Here is a 15,909-nt window from a genome sequence, read left to right on the forward strand (position 1 = left end):
AAAAAAAAAAAAAAAAAAAAAAAAAAAAAAAAAAAAAAGGAAAGAAAAGAAAAAGAAAAACGCAACCAGAGCTGCTCGTTCCATCATCACGGAGAGATGCAGCATCCTGAGTGATTTAGAGTGGTGGTCCTCAGCGTGTGATTCCCGGGCCACTAGCAGCAGCACCTGGGGACTTGTTCAACCCACAATTTTTGGGACCCCACCCCAGGACTTTAGAACCAGAAACTCTGGGGGTCACCCATGGTCTGTGTTTTAAGAAGCCATCCCGGTGATTCTTATGCAGACAACAATTTGAGATCCACTGTTTACAGTGTATTTTCTGGAGTCCAGCTGCCCAGGTTCTATTTCAGCTTCAGCACAGATAAGCTGTGTGACCTTGGGTAAGTTACTTAACTTCCCTGAACTTCAGTTGCCACTGTCAAATGAAAACTGTGATAGGACCTACCTGGTTGGGACTATTGTGCAGATTTAATGAATTACTTTATGACGGTATTTAGAACAGTGGCTCATAAAAAGTGCTAGGTTTTTATATTGGCCATTTTTTATGTTGGTATCAACTGTACCAAACGCTATTAATTAGCATTAATAATGACAATGGAATAGTTTTTGGGTACTCGTTCTCACTCATTATTGTCATTATATAGTAAATGCAGACATCCTTCTTGGAGAAAAAATACACTTTTTAAGCAATTTGAAATGATTTGCTTGGGTTAACTATTACATGTTCATGTAAATGTTGTATATCCATTTGAAAATTTTGGAAAGTAGTACATCCTTGAACAATTTTAAGAGATAAATAATTCTCACCCAGATCTTCACTCTCCCTTTTAGTATTAGAGTGATGTGTTGGTTATCTGTAGATCAGTGAGTAGATAAGTAGGGAGGCTTCTCGTTTTCCTCCCCACTCTTCTCATTCTTTTCTAATTTCTGATGCAAAGCATCTGTTTTTGGTTTTAATTAAATGGGAGAGTTGAGCACATCTCTGACCAATTGATGGAGGCACGTGTTCCATCCCTGTCTTGGGTCTTAAAGAATTGCATCAGTTCCCTGCTGAATCCTTTTCTGTTCTTGAGGGCTGCTTCCAGGTGACAGTGGAGGGCAGGCTCTATGGCTGTGTACCCGCTGGGCTCCAGTCCTTCTGTTCTCCGTACCTGGGTGAGTCCCTCTTCTATTCTAGGCAGAGTTTGTAGCCAGCATCGGTTTTGCCTTCAATACTGATGTGGCTCTACTGTCTCCACTCTGCAACCTTAACCTTGTGATAGCTCACAGGGGGTTCCTCAAAGAGGAGAGAGATACCTCATTAGTGGGGTCAACATCCCATCTTCTCTCTCTCTCTAATATAACACAGTTTCAAAAGAGAAAGCAAGGGCCTGGTGCGGTAGCTCACGCTTGTAATCCCAGCACTTTGGGAAGCCGAGGCAGGTGGATCACCTGAGGTCAGGAGTTTGAGACCAGGCTGGCCAACATCATGAAACCCGTTTCTACTTAAAAAAAAAAAAATTAGCCGGGCATAGTGACACATACCTGTAATTCCAGCTGCTCATGAGGCGGAGACAGGAGAATTGGTTGTACCCTGGAGACAGAGATTGCAATGAGCCAAGATTGCGCCACTGCACTCCTGCTTGGGCAACAGAGGGAGACTCTGTCTCAAAAGAAAAAAAGAAAAAAGAAAAGGAAAAGAAAAAGAGACAGAAAGCAAGTACCTGAGAAGGAGAATATGATTATGGCAGGGTGCTTGAACCACAGTGATTTTGAGTTAAATAAAACCACAACAGATATTCAGTTATCTCTATTAAGCAAAAACACAGGCAGAACATTTTAGTCCTTTATTTTTCTTACTGCCTGCCTCAACTGAAAGGTGGATATGTAAACGTTGACTGGGTAAGACATCTGGACTACAAATTATTATCCGGAAGTTCAGCTTCTCTCATATATTTCTATTCCTCTCTGTCCTGAGTATAGAAGCCAAGTGCAAATGCCTTAAAGGTCATTCTAGGCATAGCTGTTAATTTAGTTTCCTAATTATATTTAGTTTTAAATTCACACAAGTAGCCAATGCATGTGAAACACATGTTGTTGAAAATTGAAATTTACAAGCATCATTGTGGAGTGCTGGAAGATTTGCAGTAACCTAGAAAACTCATTTGGGTGGCTAATGAAGCTTCTGAACATGTGTAGGCAGTTATTACTCAGATATTGACCGAACGGGTGAGCATGCTGTATAAATTTGCGTAATTGCTTAACTAAGCAAATAGCTTTCAGTTGCTTTTACATAATAATTTTACTTAAAGAATAAATACTTCCCATTTCCTCCCTCCTTTCTGCCACATCCTGCTCAGTTTCTAGGGCTTTAATATTCTTGTGCTCTTGCTTTTCCTTGAAATGGAAACCAAACCCCTGTGAGAAGAATGCAGCTGCTTCCCATCGTGACATGAGTGGACCTCGCTCTGAAGGTGGAGTGTTTGGGTTGGAAGCCTTGAAGCCTGTTCTTGAAATGCCCACTCTGTAATATGCAGATAGTCTTGTACTTTTGGCCATTGTATCTCTGTTTCTCATTGAAACATGAATCTGCTTTGCTGTCGTGGTTTCTTTTGTCAACACTCTTCCCTTTGCTTTTGCCCTGTAAGGCTCAGAACGCCCAGCAGCTGCATGAAAGAATCCAGTCCTCGAGTATGGACGCCAAGCTGGAAGCCCTGAAGGACTTGGCCAGCCTCTCCAGGGATGTCACGTTTGCCCAGGAGTTTATAAACCTGGACGGCATCTCCCTCCTCACGCAGATGGTGGAGAGTGGCACTGAGTAAGCGACTTTTTTCCTAACTTTCACAGCTGTCTTATTTGTCTCAATGTTTTGAATATCATCACAATCCTTACACTTGCAAACTCTGTTTTAAAGACCAGAGCGTTGGTTAGACTCAGGAAAAAATAGTTCTAAGATAGTGACGAGGCAGTGGGTTTGTAATTTGTAATTTCAGGACTTCTCCATCCTTTGCCCACCAACTACCTAGTGTCTGAGACAAAATAGAAATCCATCGAATGCTAGAAATTTCAGATTTATGTGGAAAAAAATCATGTCGTTATCTCAGAGGGTCTTGCCAACACTGAAATTATAAGTTGACAAAACATTAATCCCACATCTTCCTTGCCTATCCCTAAGAAAAATTTTTCCTCTCTTAATCCATTAAAAAATTAGATTGCCTAATTATGTTTCTTTTTATATTGACAGCTCAAGCTAGTTCAAGTTGTGTTTCAAAGTATAAAACCAGATCAAGATATCATCTCTGAAGTAATTTTAAAAATTTAAAAATTAACACTTGAATGATTAAATACCTGTCATTAATTACTTGAAATTAAATGTAGTTAACAGGTATTTACTACCTACTGTGTACAAGAGTTGAACATGGGAAAATTTTTTCTTGTGAGCCTTGCCTTCTGCAAGTTGGTGGAGACTATTATATAGGCAGAATTCCATCGTGCATAATTCCTCCTGAGAGCCAGGAGTCTAGAGGGCAGACCCATTAGCTCTCTCTTTTTTTTTAATGTTTTTTTTTTAATTGGAGATGGAATACTTGCCGCCCAGGCTGGTATATGGTGGTGCAATCTCCATTCATTGCAACCTCTGCTTCCTGGGTTCAAGTGATCCTCCTGCCTCAGCCTCCTGAGTAGCTGGGATTTCAGGTATGTGCCACCACACCTGGCTAATTTTTGTATTTTTAGTAGAGACGAGATATCACCATATTGGCCAGGCTGGTCTCGAACTCCTGACCTCAAGTGATCTGCCTGCCTCTGCCTCCCAAAGTGCTGGGATTACAGGTATAGGCCATCATGCCCGGGTGGGACCCATTATATCTCAAAGAGCCTCACAGAGGAGGTGACTGTGAACTGTCCTGGAGGGAGTTGGAGTTCCATCATGAGGGAGGAAGGAATGTCACTTCTTCTGGGGAGCTCCCCTTCTCAGCCAAGACTTGGATTCTCTGGTGTGACTGTGGAGCATCAGGAACCAGGCAGGGCTAGCTCTTATGTTGGTGGAGGGACAACTCCTTTAACCACTAAATGCTGAATGCCTGGTAGGATAAGCAGGAGGCTGCCCCCTGCCATGTGGTCAGGTGCTATTGACATAGACCAGTAGAGCATATAATTTAAAGCATGTTAAATTGCTGAATCAGTTAATTGCATATTAATATGCTAAGTTAATAATGTACAGTGTCAGGACAGGCATTTATTATGAAAGAGTAAATATCATTGAGAATGGAGGCTTAAAACCAGGTTGTTTAAACAGTACCTAGTGATACAAAGAATGAATTGATAATTCTGCATGTTAAAGATTTTTCTAGGCTCCTCCCCTTCCTTCTCCTCCCCTCCCCTCCTCTCCCCTTTCTCTCTTTTCCCTCCTTCCCTCCCTCTCCTTTCCCTTGCTCTCTCCCTCCCTTCCTCCTCCCTTCCTTTTCCTTCCTCCTCCTTTCCCTTCCCTTGCCTTCCCTTCCTTCCTTCTCCCTTCCCTTCTTTCTCCCTTCCCTTCCTCCTCCTTCCCCTTCTTCCTTCCTTCCCCTCATCCTCCCTTCCCTTCCCTCTCCTTCCCTTCCCTTTCTTCCCTTCTCTTCCTCCTCCCTTCTTTCCTTCTTCCTCCCTTCTTCCCTCCCCTTCCTCTCCTTTCCCTTCCCTTCGTCTCCTTTCCCTTCCCTTCGTCTCCTTTCCCTTTCCTTCCCCTCTCTCCCTTCCTCACCTGCCTTCCTCACCTACCTCCCTCCCCTCCCCTCCCTCCCTCCCTCCCTTCCTTCCTTCCTTCCTTCCTTCTTTCCTTCCTTCTCCCCACTTCCATCCTCCCTCTTACATTTGGCATCATCTGGCCTCTGTAGTTGGTAGTAGTGAAAAACATTTTTTTCTCATTCAAAGACAGGATATTCTTTAGAGTTTGGAGTTGGGGATCTTAACTCACAGACAAGTAGAGAAAATTCCTAGAACCAAACAATGGGAAGAACATTAAGTCAGAGAAAACTGACAAACAAGCCTGGGTGATCGGGAAAGGGTCAACTGTAGACAGTCATCATATATTTTTTCAAGGACGATGAAACCTCTGTTCATGAAAGTTTAGGCATACCTCAACTTGGAGTGGGACAGGGAAATGTAAACCCTGGATATTGTCAGAATCCAGTGTGGTTACTGTAAGCTGGAGCTGGAGCTTGAATCAGCAAGAGGGAAGTTGAATAAGTTTAGGGATCCAAGGAGCTTGACAAAGGAAATGGATACAGAGGGTCCTATCTGTGAGGGAAGCTCCAGGCTGGAAGCTAGCCTGCAACATGTCAGGCCCCTATTCCCTGTTTCTAGGGAGCAGAGAAGGAGGACAAGTTGTGACTAGAAACACCTTCAGTCATAACTGGATGACTTCATGTACCTGCCAGACATGGTAGCTTATACTATGGGCCCACCACTGCTTCTGGTGTGAGAGCGGGGCCTGGGGAAGGCTGCCTTGGCAACACTAACATGTTAAATAAAAATGTAAAAATCTTACACCTGTTTCTTGATTAAGCTAAGTTCCAGCCATTGATATGTCGAGGGCAATGCATCAGAGCCAGGTGTAATGTCACCTGCTGATGAGTTGGTTCTGCCACAGATGCCTAGGTATACAGGGCTCGAGCTCTGGCACATTCAGAATGATATTGTGCAAATACCACTGAAATTATTAGACTTGCAATTGTAATTACGGTTACCATGGTAAAGACACCAAAGCAAGGGCCCGTGGGATCTGCACCCTGAACGGGGGGCTGTGGCAGAGCCCCTCACCTCCAGAGGCTGGCAGTTATGGATTTTGATGATGAAACTGCCTACTGGGAGCCTTTGTTTTCCAGGTTCTCTTTGCTTTAGTTTGCTAGAGCTGCCATCACAAAATACCTCAGACTGAGTGGCTTAAACAACAGAAACTTTATTTTTCTTCAGAGTTCTGGAAGCTGGAAGTCCATGATCAAGGTGTTGGCAGGGCTGGTTTTTGCTGAGGTCACTGGATTGTGGATGGCTGCCTTCTCTCCCTGTCCTCATCCTGGTTTTTCTTTTTATGTTGAAATCTCCTCCCCTTAAAAAGACAAAAATCAGATTGGATTAGGGTCACCCAGTGGCCTTATTTTAAAGTAATCACCCCTTGAGAGGGCTTATCCCCAAATACTGTCTCATTCTGAGGTACTGGGGGTTAAAGCTTAAACCTGTGAATTTTGAGAAGTCACATTTCAGCCCGTAATGCTTATGAAAGGGACACAACCATTCTTGCTTTAAAAGAAAGAGTAAGAACTGCTGCTATGTATGTGCCTTGTCAACATTCCTGCTTTTTCTCAGTGCTGTGGCCTTGCTTTATGACACAGCTCTACCTCTAGAACAGCCCCAAAGATTCGCCATCTCTCAGAACCAAGATGGGGCACAGCAGGTCTGAATTATATCTCCATGTTGCACATGTATTATGCAATGTGAAAGAATATCAGTACTGAATGTACTTTAGGTGAACTAAAGCAACTGAATGCCTTTCTTAAAAAAGGGAGTATCATGCTTATTAATATTTTAACAACATTTCAATCAATGATGGATCACAAATATAATGGTGGTCTCATAAGATTAAAATGGAGCTGCCCTATACAGGTGTACCATTTTTTATATCTTATATCGTAATTTTACCATACCTTTTCTCTGTTTAGATATCTTTAGATACACAAATATTTGCTATTGTGTTACCATTGCCTAGAGTACTCAGCAAAGTAACATGTTGTACAGGTTTGTAGCCTAGAAGCAATAAGCTGTGCCACATAGCTTACATGTGCTATGCCATGTGTGTGTGTGTAAGTATACTCGATGATGGTCACACAACAAAATCACCTAATGATGCGCAACACATGACTGTATTTATAATAATCAGTAAGCCATCCAGTTTGATACATGCAGCCAGGTTTCAGGCAGATAAACAGAGCTTAAGGCCAGATATTGGGTGAATTCTCATCTGCATTTGTCTCTTACACTTTCCTATCACACTGTATTTGTGGGAAGGAATGATGTCTCTCTGGGTCACCTTTAGTGTCTCCTTTCCTGTTTTATGTGAGTTCAAAGTCACGCTACTTTGGTGGATGGAGGAAGGAGGGACTGGAGTTGCAAAGCCTCCTGTCTTCCTTCTGCTGGTCTGCATCACACACTCAGAGGTGGCATATTTAACCCACAGCACATTTTTCAGATCTTTTGTCGAGATTAAAAAGAAAAGAGAAAGCCATTTTTCTTATAAGAAATCCTGGCTTCTCTGTTAAACTTAGAGCAAGGCTTTAATTAATTAACAAGAAACCTTTGGGATAGAAACCATACAAATTAAATAGATCCTGCAATTTGGAAGGCATTTAGTCATGACTCCTGAGCAAGGTTCCAGTTAGAGAAGGTGGCAGTTTCCTAAGCAGGACCTGTGGAAACGTTTTGTAAACATTGAAGAATGTTGCTGGAATTTTTCTCCTTACTTTAAAAATAATGACATTCAGAGACGACTTGCCTGCTCCTCATTACCCAATGCTGGGCTTTAAAATTTTTATTTTTTATTATACTATGTAAGTTCTGGGATACATGTGCAGACGTGTGGGTTTGTTACATAGGTATACACGTGCCATGCTGGTTTGCTGCATCCATCAACCTGTCATCTACATTAGGTATTTCTTCTAATGCTATATCTCCCCTAGGTCTCCACCGGCACAACAGGCCCTGGTGTGTGATATTCCTCTCCCTGTGTCCACGTATTCTCATTGTTCAACTCCCCTTATGAGTGAGAACATGCAGTGTTTGGTTTTCTGTTCCTGTGTTAGTTTGCTGAGAATGATGGTTTTCAGCTTCATCCCTGTCCCTGCAAAGGACATGAACCCATCCTTTTTTATTGCTTTATAGTACTCTATGATGTATATGTGCCACATTTTCTTTATCCAGTCTTTCACTGATGGGCATTTGGGTTGGTTCCAAGTCTTTGCCATTGTGAATAGTGCCACAGTAAACATACATGTGCATGTATCTTTATAGTATAATGATTTATAATTCTTTGAGTATATACCCAGTAATGGGATTACTGGGTCAAATGGTATTTCTGGTTCTAGATCCTTGAGGAATCACTACACTGTCTTCCACAATGGTTGAATTAATTTACACTCCCACCAGTAGTGTAAAAGCATTCTTATTTTTCCACAGCCTCTCCAGCATCTGTTGTTTCCTAACTTTTTAATGATCGCCATTCTAACTGGCATGAGATGGTATCTCATTGTGATTTTGATTTGCATTTCTGTAATAACCAGCAATGATGAGCTTTTTTTCATATATTTGTTGGCTGCATAAATGTCTTATTTTGAAAAGTGTCTGTTCATATTCTTTACCCACTTTATGACGGAGTTGTTTGTTTTTTTTCTTGCAAATATGTTTAAGTTCTCTATAGATTCTGGATATGAGCCCTTTGTCAGATGGATAGACTGCAAAAATTTTCTCCCATTCTGTAAGTTGCCTGTTTACTCTGATGATAGTTTCTTTTGCTGTGCAGAAGCTCTTCAGTTTAATTAGATCCCATTTGACAATTTTGGCTTTTGTTGTCATTGCTTTTAGTGTTTTAGTCATTAATTGAAGTCTTTGCTCATGCATATGACCTGAATGGTATTCCTAGGTTTTCTTCTAGGGTTTTTATGGTTTTAGGTCTTACATTTACAACTTTAATCCATCTTGAGTTAATTTTTGTATAAGATGTAAGGAAAGTGCCCAGTTTCAGCTTTCTGCATGTGGCTAGCCAGTTTTCCCAACACCATTTATTAATAGGGAATCTTTTCCCCGTTGCTTGTTTTTGTCAGGCTTGTCAAAGATTAGATTGTTGTAGATGTGTGGCATTATTTCAGAGATCTATGTTCTGTTCCATTGGTCTGTATATCTGTTTTGGTACCAGTACCGTGCTGTTTTGGTTGCTGTAGCCTTATAGTATAGTTTGAAGTCAGGTGGTGTGATGCCTCCAGCTTTGTTCTTTTTGCTTAGGATTGATTGTCTTTGCTATAGGGGCTCTTCTTTGATTCCATATGAAATTTAAAGTAGTTTTTTCTAATTCTGTGAAGAAAGCCAATGGTAGCTTGATGGGGATAGCACTAAATTTATAAATTACTTTGGGCAGTACGGTCATTTTAACGATATTGATTATTCCTATCTATGAGCATGGAATGTTTTTCCATCTGTTGGTGTCCTCTCTTATTTCCTTGAGCAGTGGTTTGTAGTTCTCCTTGAAGAGGTCCTTCACGTCCGTTGTTAGTTATATTCCTAGGTATTTTATTCTCTTTGTAGCAATTGCGAATGGGAGTTCACTCATGATTTGGCTATCTGTTGTCTATTATTGGTGTCTAGGAATGCTTGCGACTTTTGCACATTGATTTTGTATCCTGAGACTTTGCTGTACTTGTTTATCAGCTTAAGGAGATTTTGGATTGAGATAATGAGGTTTTCTAAATATACAGTTATGTTGTCTGCAAACAGAGACAATTTGACTTCTCTTCTTCCTATTTGAATACCCTATTTCTTTCTCTTGCCTGATTGCCCTGACCAGAACTTCTAATACTATGTTGAATACGAGTGGTGAGAGAGGCATCCTTGTCTTGTGCCAGTTTTTAAAGGGAATGCTTCCAGCTGTTGCCCATTCGGTATGATACTGGCTGTGGGTTTGTCATAAAAAGCTCTTATTATTTTGAGATCTTTATAGACAAAGGAGAAATAAAATCTTTTACAGGCAAGCAAATGCTGAGAGATTTTGTCACCACAAGGCTGCGCTTTTAAAAGGTCTCTCTCTAGCTGGTACTGGGTGGGGCCATGGGGCTAAGTCAGCAACAGAAGAAGTGTCATTTTGACAGAGCATGAGCACAGTCTTTAAAATCTGAGTTTAATTGTTGTATCCTTAATGGAATTTTGAAATTTCATTCCTAATTTCTGCTTGAAACATAGGTGTAGATGCAAGTACAATTGTGGGGAAACATATTGCCCCAGCCTGAGCAACATAAGGAATATTGAGGAGGAATGGACAGTGTTTCCAGAAACAAATATCAAAAAGATGGATATCAAAACATTTCTCAGAAATGTATATTTTATTTCCTTTGAAAGAAGAAAAATTGTGTCCACAACTCCAAGTCCAGTGTCATAAAAAATATTCCTCTTCTTTGAGTTTTAATAAAACACCGTGTTCTTTGTCTATGCCTCTATGTGCACAGACAATGAGACAGCCTACTTCTGTGTCCTTCCACTGTTAATCAGTCATCACTAGGGGCAGAAAAACAAGGGAAACATTTCCAAGAATGAAAGGGCAGGGTACTTACAGTTTCCTTCCCACTTGGCAATGTGACAGGAAAATTATGCCGCTGGAGTATGAGTAAGCTGTAACACCACCCTGGGCAGAAAAATCAACAGCCAAAAAAGTTATATTCATGTGTTTATAACGAACTTGGAAAGTTTTTTTAAATTAACTTTCTTTTATGAAAAATTATATCTGTTGTTTGAAAAGTATGTAAATAAGCAGAAGAAAAAAAATAAGAATCATTTGTAGTCTGCCTTTCCGCAGACAACCATTTTTAATATCTTGAGGAATTCCCTTTTATACATATTATTTTAGATACACATATGCACAGGCTTTGTCAAAGTAGAATTATAATACTTGTGTTTTTATAACCTGCTTTTTGTACCTAACAATGTTTCCATGTGATTAAATATTATTCTTCCCTGTTATTTTTGTTCCCTGTATACTATTTCATTTTTGCAGCTTTACAGCTTATTATGTGCAATTGATATACGATATAATAATTTGACGAATGTGCATAGTATGATGAACCATTTCCCTGTTATAGGACATTAATATTGTTTTCAGGGTTTTCTTCTGAATTTTTATTCTTTATTATGAGCCAGAGTCTTGCTGTGTTGCCCAGGCTGGAGTGCAGTGGCACAGTCATAGCTCACTGCAGGCGTGACCCCCAGGGCTTAAGCAGTCCTCCTGCCTCAGCCTCCTGAGTAGCTAGGGACTACAGGTGCTGCCACGCCTGGCTAATTTTAAAGTATTTTTTGTAGAGACAAGGTCTTTCTCTGTGGCCAGGCTGATGTTTAACTCCTAGTCTCAAGTGCTGCTCCTGCCTTGGCCTCCCAAAGTGCTGGGATTATTGGTGTGAACTACCAGGGCTGGCTTTCTGAAAATTTTAAAATTAGCTTTTCTTTTAGCAAAATCTATGTGAATATTTAATTTATTTTATTGGAATATAATTCCTGATTCAGAGAATATATACATTTTAAAGCTTTTTAAATTAAAAAGTTTTTAAAAAGTTTTAAAATAGGAATAGCCGAATAGCTTGCTATTGTTCTAATTTATACTTTACCATTCTTGTGAGAGTATGTCTATTTTCCGTACCTTGGTCACCACTGGACTGGTTTTCTAGTTTTCCTCAGAAAAATAACAGTGGTATTTGTGGAGTTCTTACTAATCTGGGGAATTTATAAGTGCTCTTTTATGTTTTTCATTGAGATCATTTCTCCAAAATCTGGCTATATTAGTAACGCTGGACAGAATCCCATAGCTCTTTTAGTGACATGTAAAGCTCTTAGGTAATTGTCTTAAAAAGAAACATTCATTGTGTGAATTATTAGTCCCTTCCCCACTCTGTCATACATATGACACAGATGGAAAGTCTAGTGCTGTGTATATGTATATTACATATATATATAAATTGTGGTCATTGTTGCATTAACATAAGAACAGTCTTGAAACTGGTTCCCTCCATTTCATATTAACCTTTTGTTGTTCAATATTGTTTTCTCCTTGCCTGAACCAGAGCTGTTTTCATTTTCTGGGTGTTGTGAAAATTGAGGTATGACTTGAATTATACACGTTGGATGATGTCTTTGCTTTGATACTCCCTAGCACCCGCACTAGAGATGGATTTGTTTGTTTTATTCATTTAGCAAAGTGCCCATTATAGAGTGCTGAACCATACTCCTGACACTGGGATAGGCATGTGAGGGGTAAGAGGAGGTGCATGGAGGATAACACAAAGATGTATATGACACTTTTTCATTGTGTGTGACCTTTTCTGGAATTTTGTCTTTACACAAAGAATGAATTTCTTTTTTTGAAAGTAACTTTTTTAACCTCCAAGGACACAGATGATCAGCTCTAACTTATGCCATTGCCTTTGAGAACTTGGTGTCTCTTAGAAGCTTTGGCTGTTCTGGGAGGTCCAGGCCAGGCCAAAAGGATTCATCTACTCACTGCCTTGCAGCCAAGGCCAACTGACACCATGCATGTTTTCCACTTTACCTCCTCAGAGGCCACAGACCCAGCCAGAAAGAAGCTGCTCCTGTGGTCTCTGAAGTCAGCCCCAGCTGTGAAGGCTGCAGCATCTTTCCAATGCCTTCTGCTGTTTTCTTGGAGCCTGCAGTGCACTCTGCATTACTTAGGGAGTTCCAACTGGAATAGCTCTTGAGGGCCCTGCTAGAAATTTGCATCACAAAGGCCAAAGATGCCAACCTTCTTGGGCTTTGTCAGAGATTGTGTGACAGAAAATTCCCTAAACAGGATCTGCCCCCTCCTCATCCCTTTCACTTTCTCTCTGTGTCTTTGTTCTTCACCCTGGTAATGGAAATGAGAAGGGTCACACAGCCCATTTGAAGAAGAGATTATCTTCTGCTGGTGAAAAAAAAAATGCCATTTCTTGGGCTGAGGTGAGAGGTTTCTGGCCACTGTGAAACATCAGCCTTTGCAGAGTAATTTCTCTTCTGGTCACGTTTCTCTAACAAAATGGGTATATTGACACACATACACACGCACACACATACTCACACACACATACTATTCCATTGAGGGCAATAGACAAATGTTGCAACAAAAATCTCTCTTCTCCTTACGCGTAGTCTGAAGCCAAAGTGAGGATGCAAATTTGAGGAGTAAGAAGCACTGTGACTCAGCATCGAGTTATGTCTGTGCTCTGGTCAGAGAGAGCTCTCCAAGGTCAGGGATGCTGGAGGAGGCGGAACTCATATAAAAACCATAAGCATGCTCAGGCCCCAGGCCAGAAAGTTATTTTGAAACTTTACAGCCACTGCTTTATATATTACACACACATGCTCTTTATTTCAAAACCATTTTAAACTTACAGAAAACATGCAAGGACAGAACAGAAAATCTTAACTTGTTCTTTGCCCAGAAACCCCATTTAAGTTTCACCCATCACCTTAGCTCTGTCCTTTAATGGAGAGACTCTAACTCCAGGTAGCACCTTGCATCCAGTTGGCCTGTCTCTCCTGGTCTCTCCAACCTGGATTGTTCTTCACTCATTCCTTTTCTTTAATGACTTTGGTGTTTTTAAATTATAGGCCACCCATTTTGTAGAATAACCTCTAATTTGGGTTTGTTAAAGGGTAATTTGTTAAACGTAATTTTCAGGGAAAAATAAAATCATAATTCTCCTACAGATGTGAAAATTGATTATACAAATTGGGTAATTCTTATCACACCCAACTAAGTCACAGTTGAGAAGCTGAGGCAAAAACCACATGGGCATATGGTACCTGCTCCAAGAATTGAATTGTCTGCAAGTCCAGCTGCTAAGGTGGCCTGATGTAACCCTAAGACCAGTTTTATCTAGTAGCTGCTGAAATGACCTGCTGTGACTCTAGGATTGGTTTTAACTATCACTGTCACTCACCAATCAGAGCTTAGCATCTCTCAAACACTTTAATGCCTATAAGCTTTATTTCAAAACCATAGGCAACATTCTTATTTCTAATAAAGCTCCTAACCTTTTCTTTGTTCCTCAGACATAACCAAAGACTACTAGTCTATGTGTATGCTTTGAATTGCAATTCTGTGGTTCCCCAATAAAATGTTTAATTTAGAGGTTTCCCTCCATATTACATGTTGACTTCAGATATACAAATCAACAGGTGTTAAAACAATTTATTTGATTCATATGATGTGATGAAACCTGTCAGATGTTATAACTTTAAAGGAAAAGTTAAAAGATCACAAATTTATATGGAGGAAAGGATTGTTGAGATGAATTGCAAATGGAGACAAAACTGGCTTTCCACCACTGGAAAGGAAGTCAGTTAAATCACTGCCAGACAGGATGTATATATATGTATTTCCATCAGTTCCTCAGTTTACAGAGAGTTATAAAAAAACTCAAAGCCAACAGGACTAGAATCTGATAGCCCGAAAGCATATGTTGTGGGCACTGCTTAGTTTTCTATTGAAACACAGTATTTTGTTTTCTACAGATTTATCCAGTGTTCTCTCATTACAACAAACATCACAACAAAAATTTCTCTTCTCCTTATGGAGAACCATGTTGTATGTCTTTGGCTGGAATATAACAGATGGTTGTGACTTTTTTTTTCCGTTTCGTCCTGTTGATGGCACATGGCATCTGTCTTATTACTGGTGTTAACTTTGACCACTTCATTCAGATAGCCTTCCAGATGTCTCCACTGTAATACTTTCTCCCTACCTTAGCAGTTAATTCATGAAGAGTATGTAGGAAGACACAGTGAAACTGTAAAGCCCCACTCCTCACCCCAGTTTCACCCGTCAGTTTTGACATTGACATTTCTTATCTGAATTAATTATTGCTTTGATGATTTTCGAAGGGGAATTTTCTAATCCTTCATTTTTTCTACATGTATTCTTTGGTTTTCTTTGGTATTAAGAGCTCTGTTTTCTTCCTGTGTATTTGTTCACCTACATGTTAATCTCCAGTGGGGAGCTCATACCACTTTCTGAGAGCCACTTCTGTACAGCTCTGTTCTGCTCTGTGCCTTCATTGATTTCATGTTGGTTCTTTTAAGTTGGCCATGGTGAGAGTAATTACACTGTGGAAATTGGAAAATAATACCAAGCAGATATGTGTGTTTTTCCACAGAGATCTGGTGTTTCAACATCAGTACATCACTCTATAACACTGTGGACTCATTCATTCCTGTTTTATTCGGTAGGCTTAATCTATCACTATGATTACTGATTTTGATGCTCAACATGTCCCAGATTTGTTATGTGGGAGCTCCTTCAAGCTGACTTCTGTGTCTCATTATGTTTTTGAGCATTTCTTTACTTTATGGCTCAACAAGATGTTCCAGAATAATCTAGATCTCCTTGCCCCACCGCTGGCATGAGCCACTTCCCCAAGGGAGCCCCAGTTCCTTTTAGTAGAGTGTAGCCTCTGGCCATTGCGTGCTGCCAACTTCTGCTCAGGCCTGCCTCTCCCCTCTTCCTTTCACCCTTTCACCCTGCCCAAAATGCCTTTTTGATGAAGGAAGGAAGGGAAATAATAAGTATTTTAAAAAGAAAGACAGGTAAAGGAGGGGAGGGGAAGAGGAAGAAAAAGACTCTTTATATACATTTTTAATCCCCTTCCCACAAATTTTACCAGAGACTAAATCTAGTCTTCGCCTGGTAATTTGGGTTTCTGTAGTGGTTACGTTTTATGTGGTTGAGAGTGTGAGAATTTCTGAAAAACAAAATCATTTGTCAACTGTGTATTGAATCCTACTCTGGATGTGCCTCACCTTACACTAGTGTCGCAATGCAGAACCCTGGCCCTCAAGGAGCTAGAAGGACAGCGAGATGTGCTGAGACTTATAGCCAATGTGTCCTCAGGGCCTGTGGACTGCAGATGTAGGCACCACCTCTGCTGTGTGAGGAAGAGAAATCAAAAGTCAAAGAGACTTCCCAGAGGAGCCTAGAATGAGATGAGTTTGGGGGTAGGACTTTGTGAGTTGGGCAAAGAGGGGGCAGGTGTTTCATACAAAGGGAAGATCATACTTAAAGCCAGAGAGATTTGGCAGACATGAGGAATGGGGTATGGTTTGGCCAGTTTCGAAACACTTGTTTCTTCATATTATTGAGTCTAGTTTTTTTTTTTT

At 40.5% G+C, this 15,909-nt stretch overlaps 1 protein-coding gene across 7 annotated transcripts in view; it reads left to right on the forward strand.

Annotated features, from left to right (window-relative positions):
* The window catches only part of ELMO1 (engulfment and cell motility 1), a 457,713-nt gene that overhangs the window by 75,084 nt on the left and 366,720 nt on the right, over nt 1-15,909 (forward strand). For all 7 annotated transcript variants that reach the window (XR_005196005.1, XR_005196006.1, XM_037729109.1 and 4 more), the window contains one exon: nt 2,628-2,797. Coding sequence is in view for 5 of the 7 variants with exons in the window: in XM_037729109.1 (XP_037585037.1) it covers nt 2,628-2,797 (170 nt within the window). In the remaining 2 variants the exon portion in view is untranslated. The remainder of the gene's footprint in view (nt 1-2,627; nt 2,798-15,909) is intronic.

The sequence above is a fragment of the Cebus imitator genome, unplaced genomic scaffold, assembly GCF_001604975.1.
Source record: "Cebus imitator isolate Cc_AM_T3 unplaced genomic scaffold, Cebus_imitator-1.0 Scaffold294, whole genome shotgun sequence".
Classification (NCBI taxonomy): Eukaryota; Metazoa; Chordata; class Mammalia; order Primates; family Cebidae; genus Cebus; species Cebus imitator.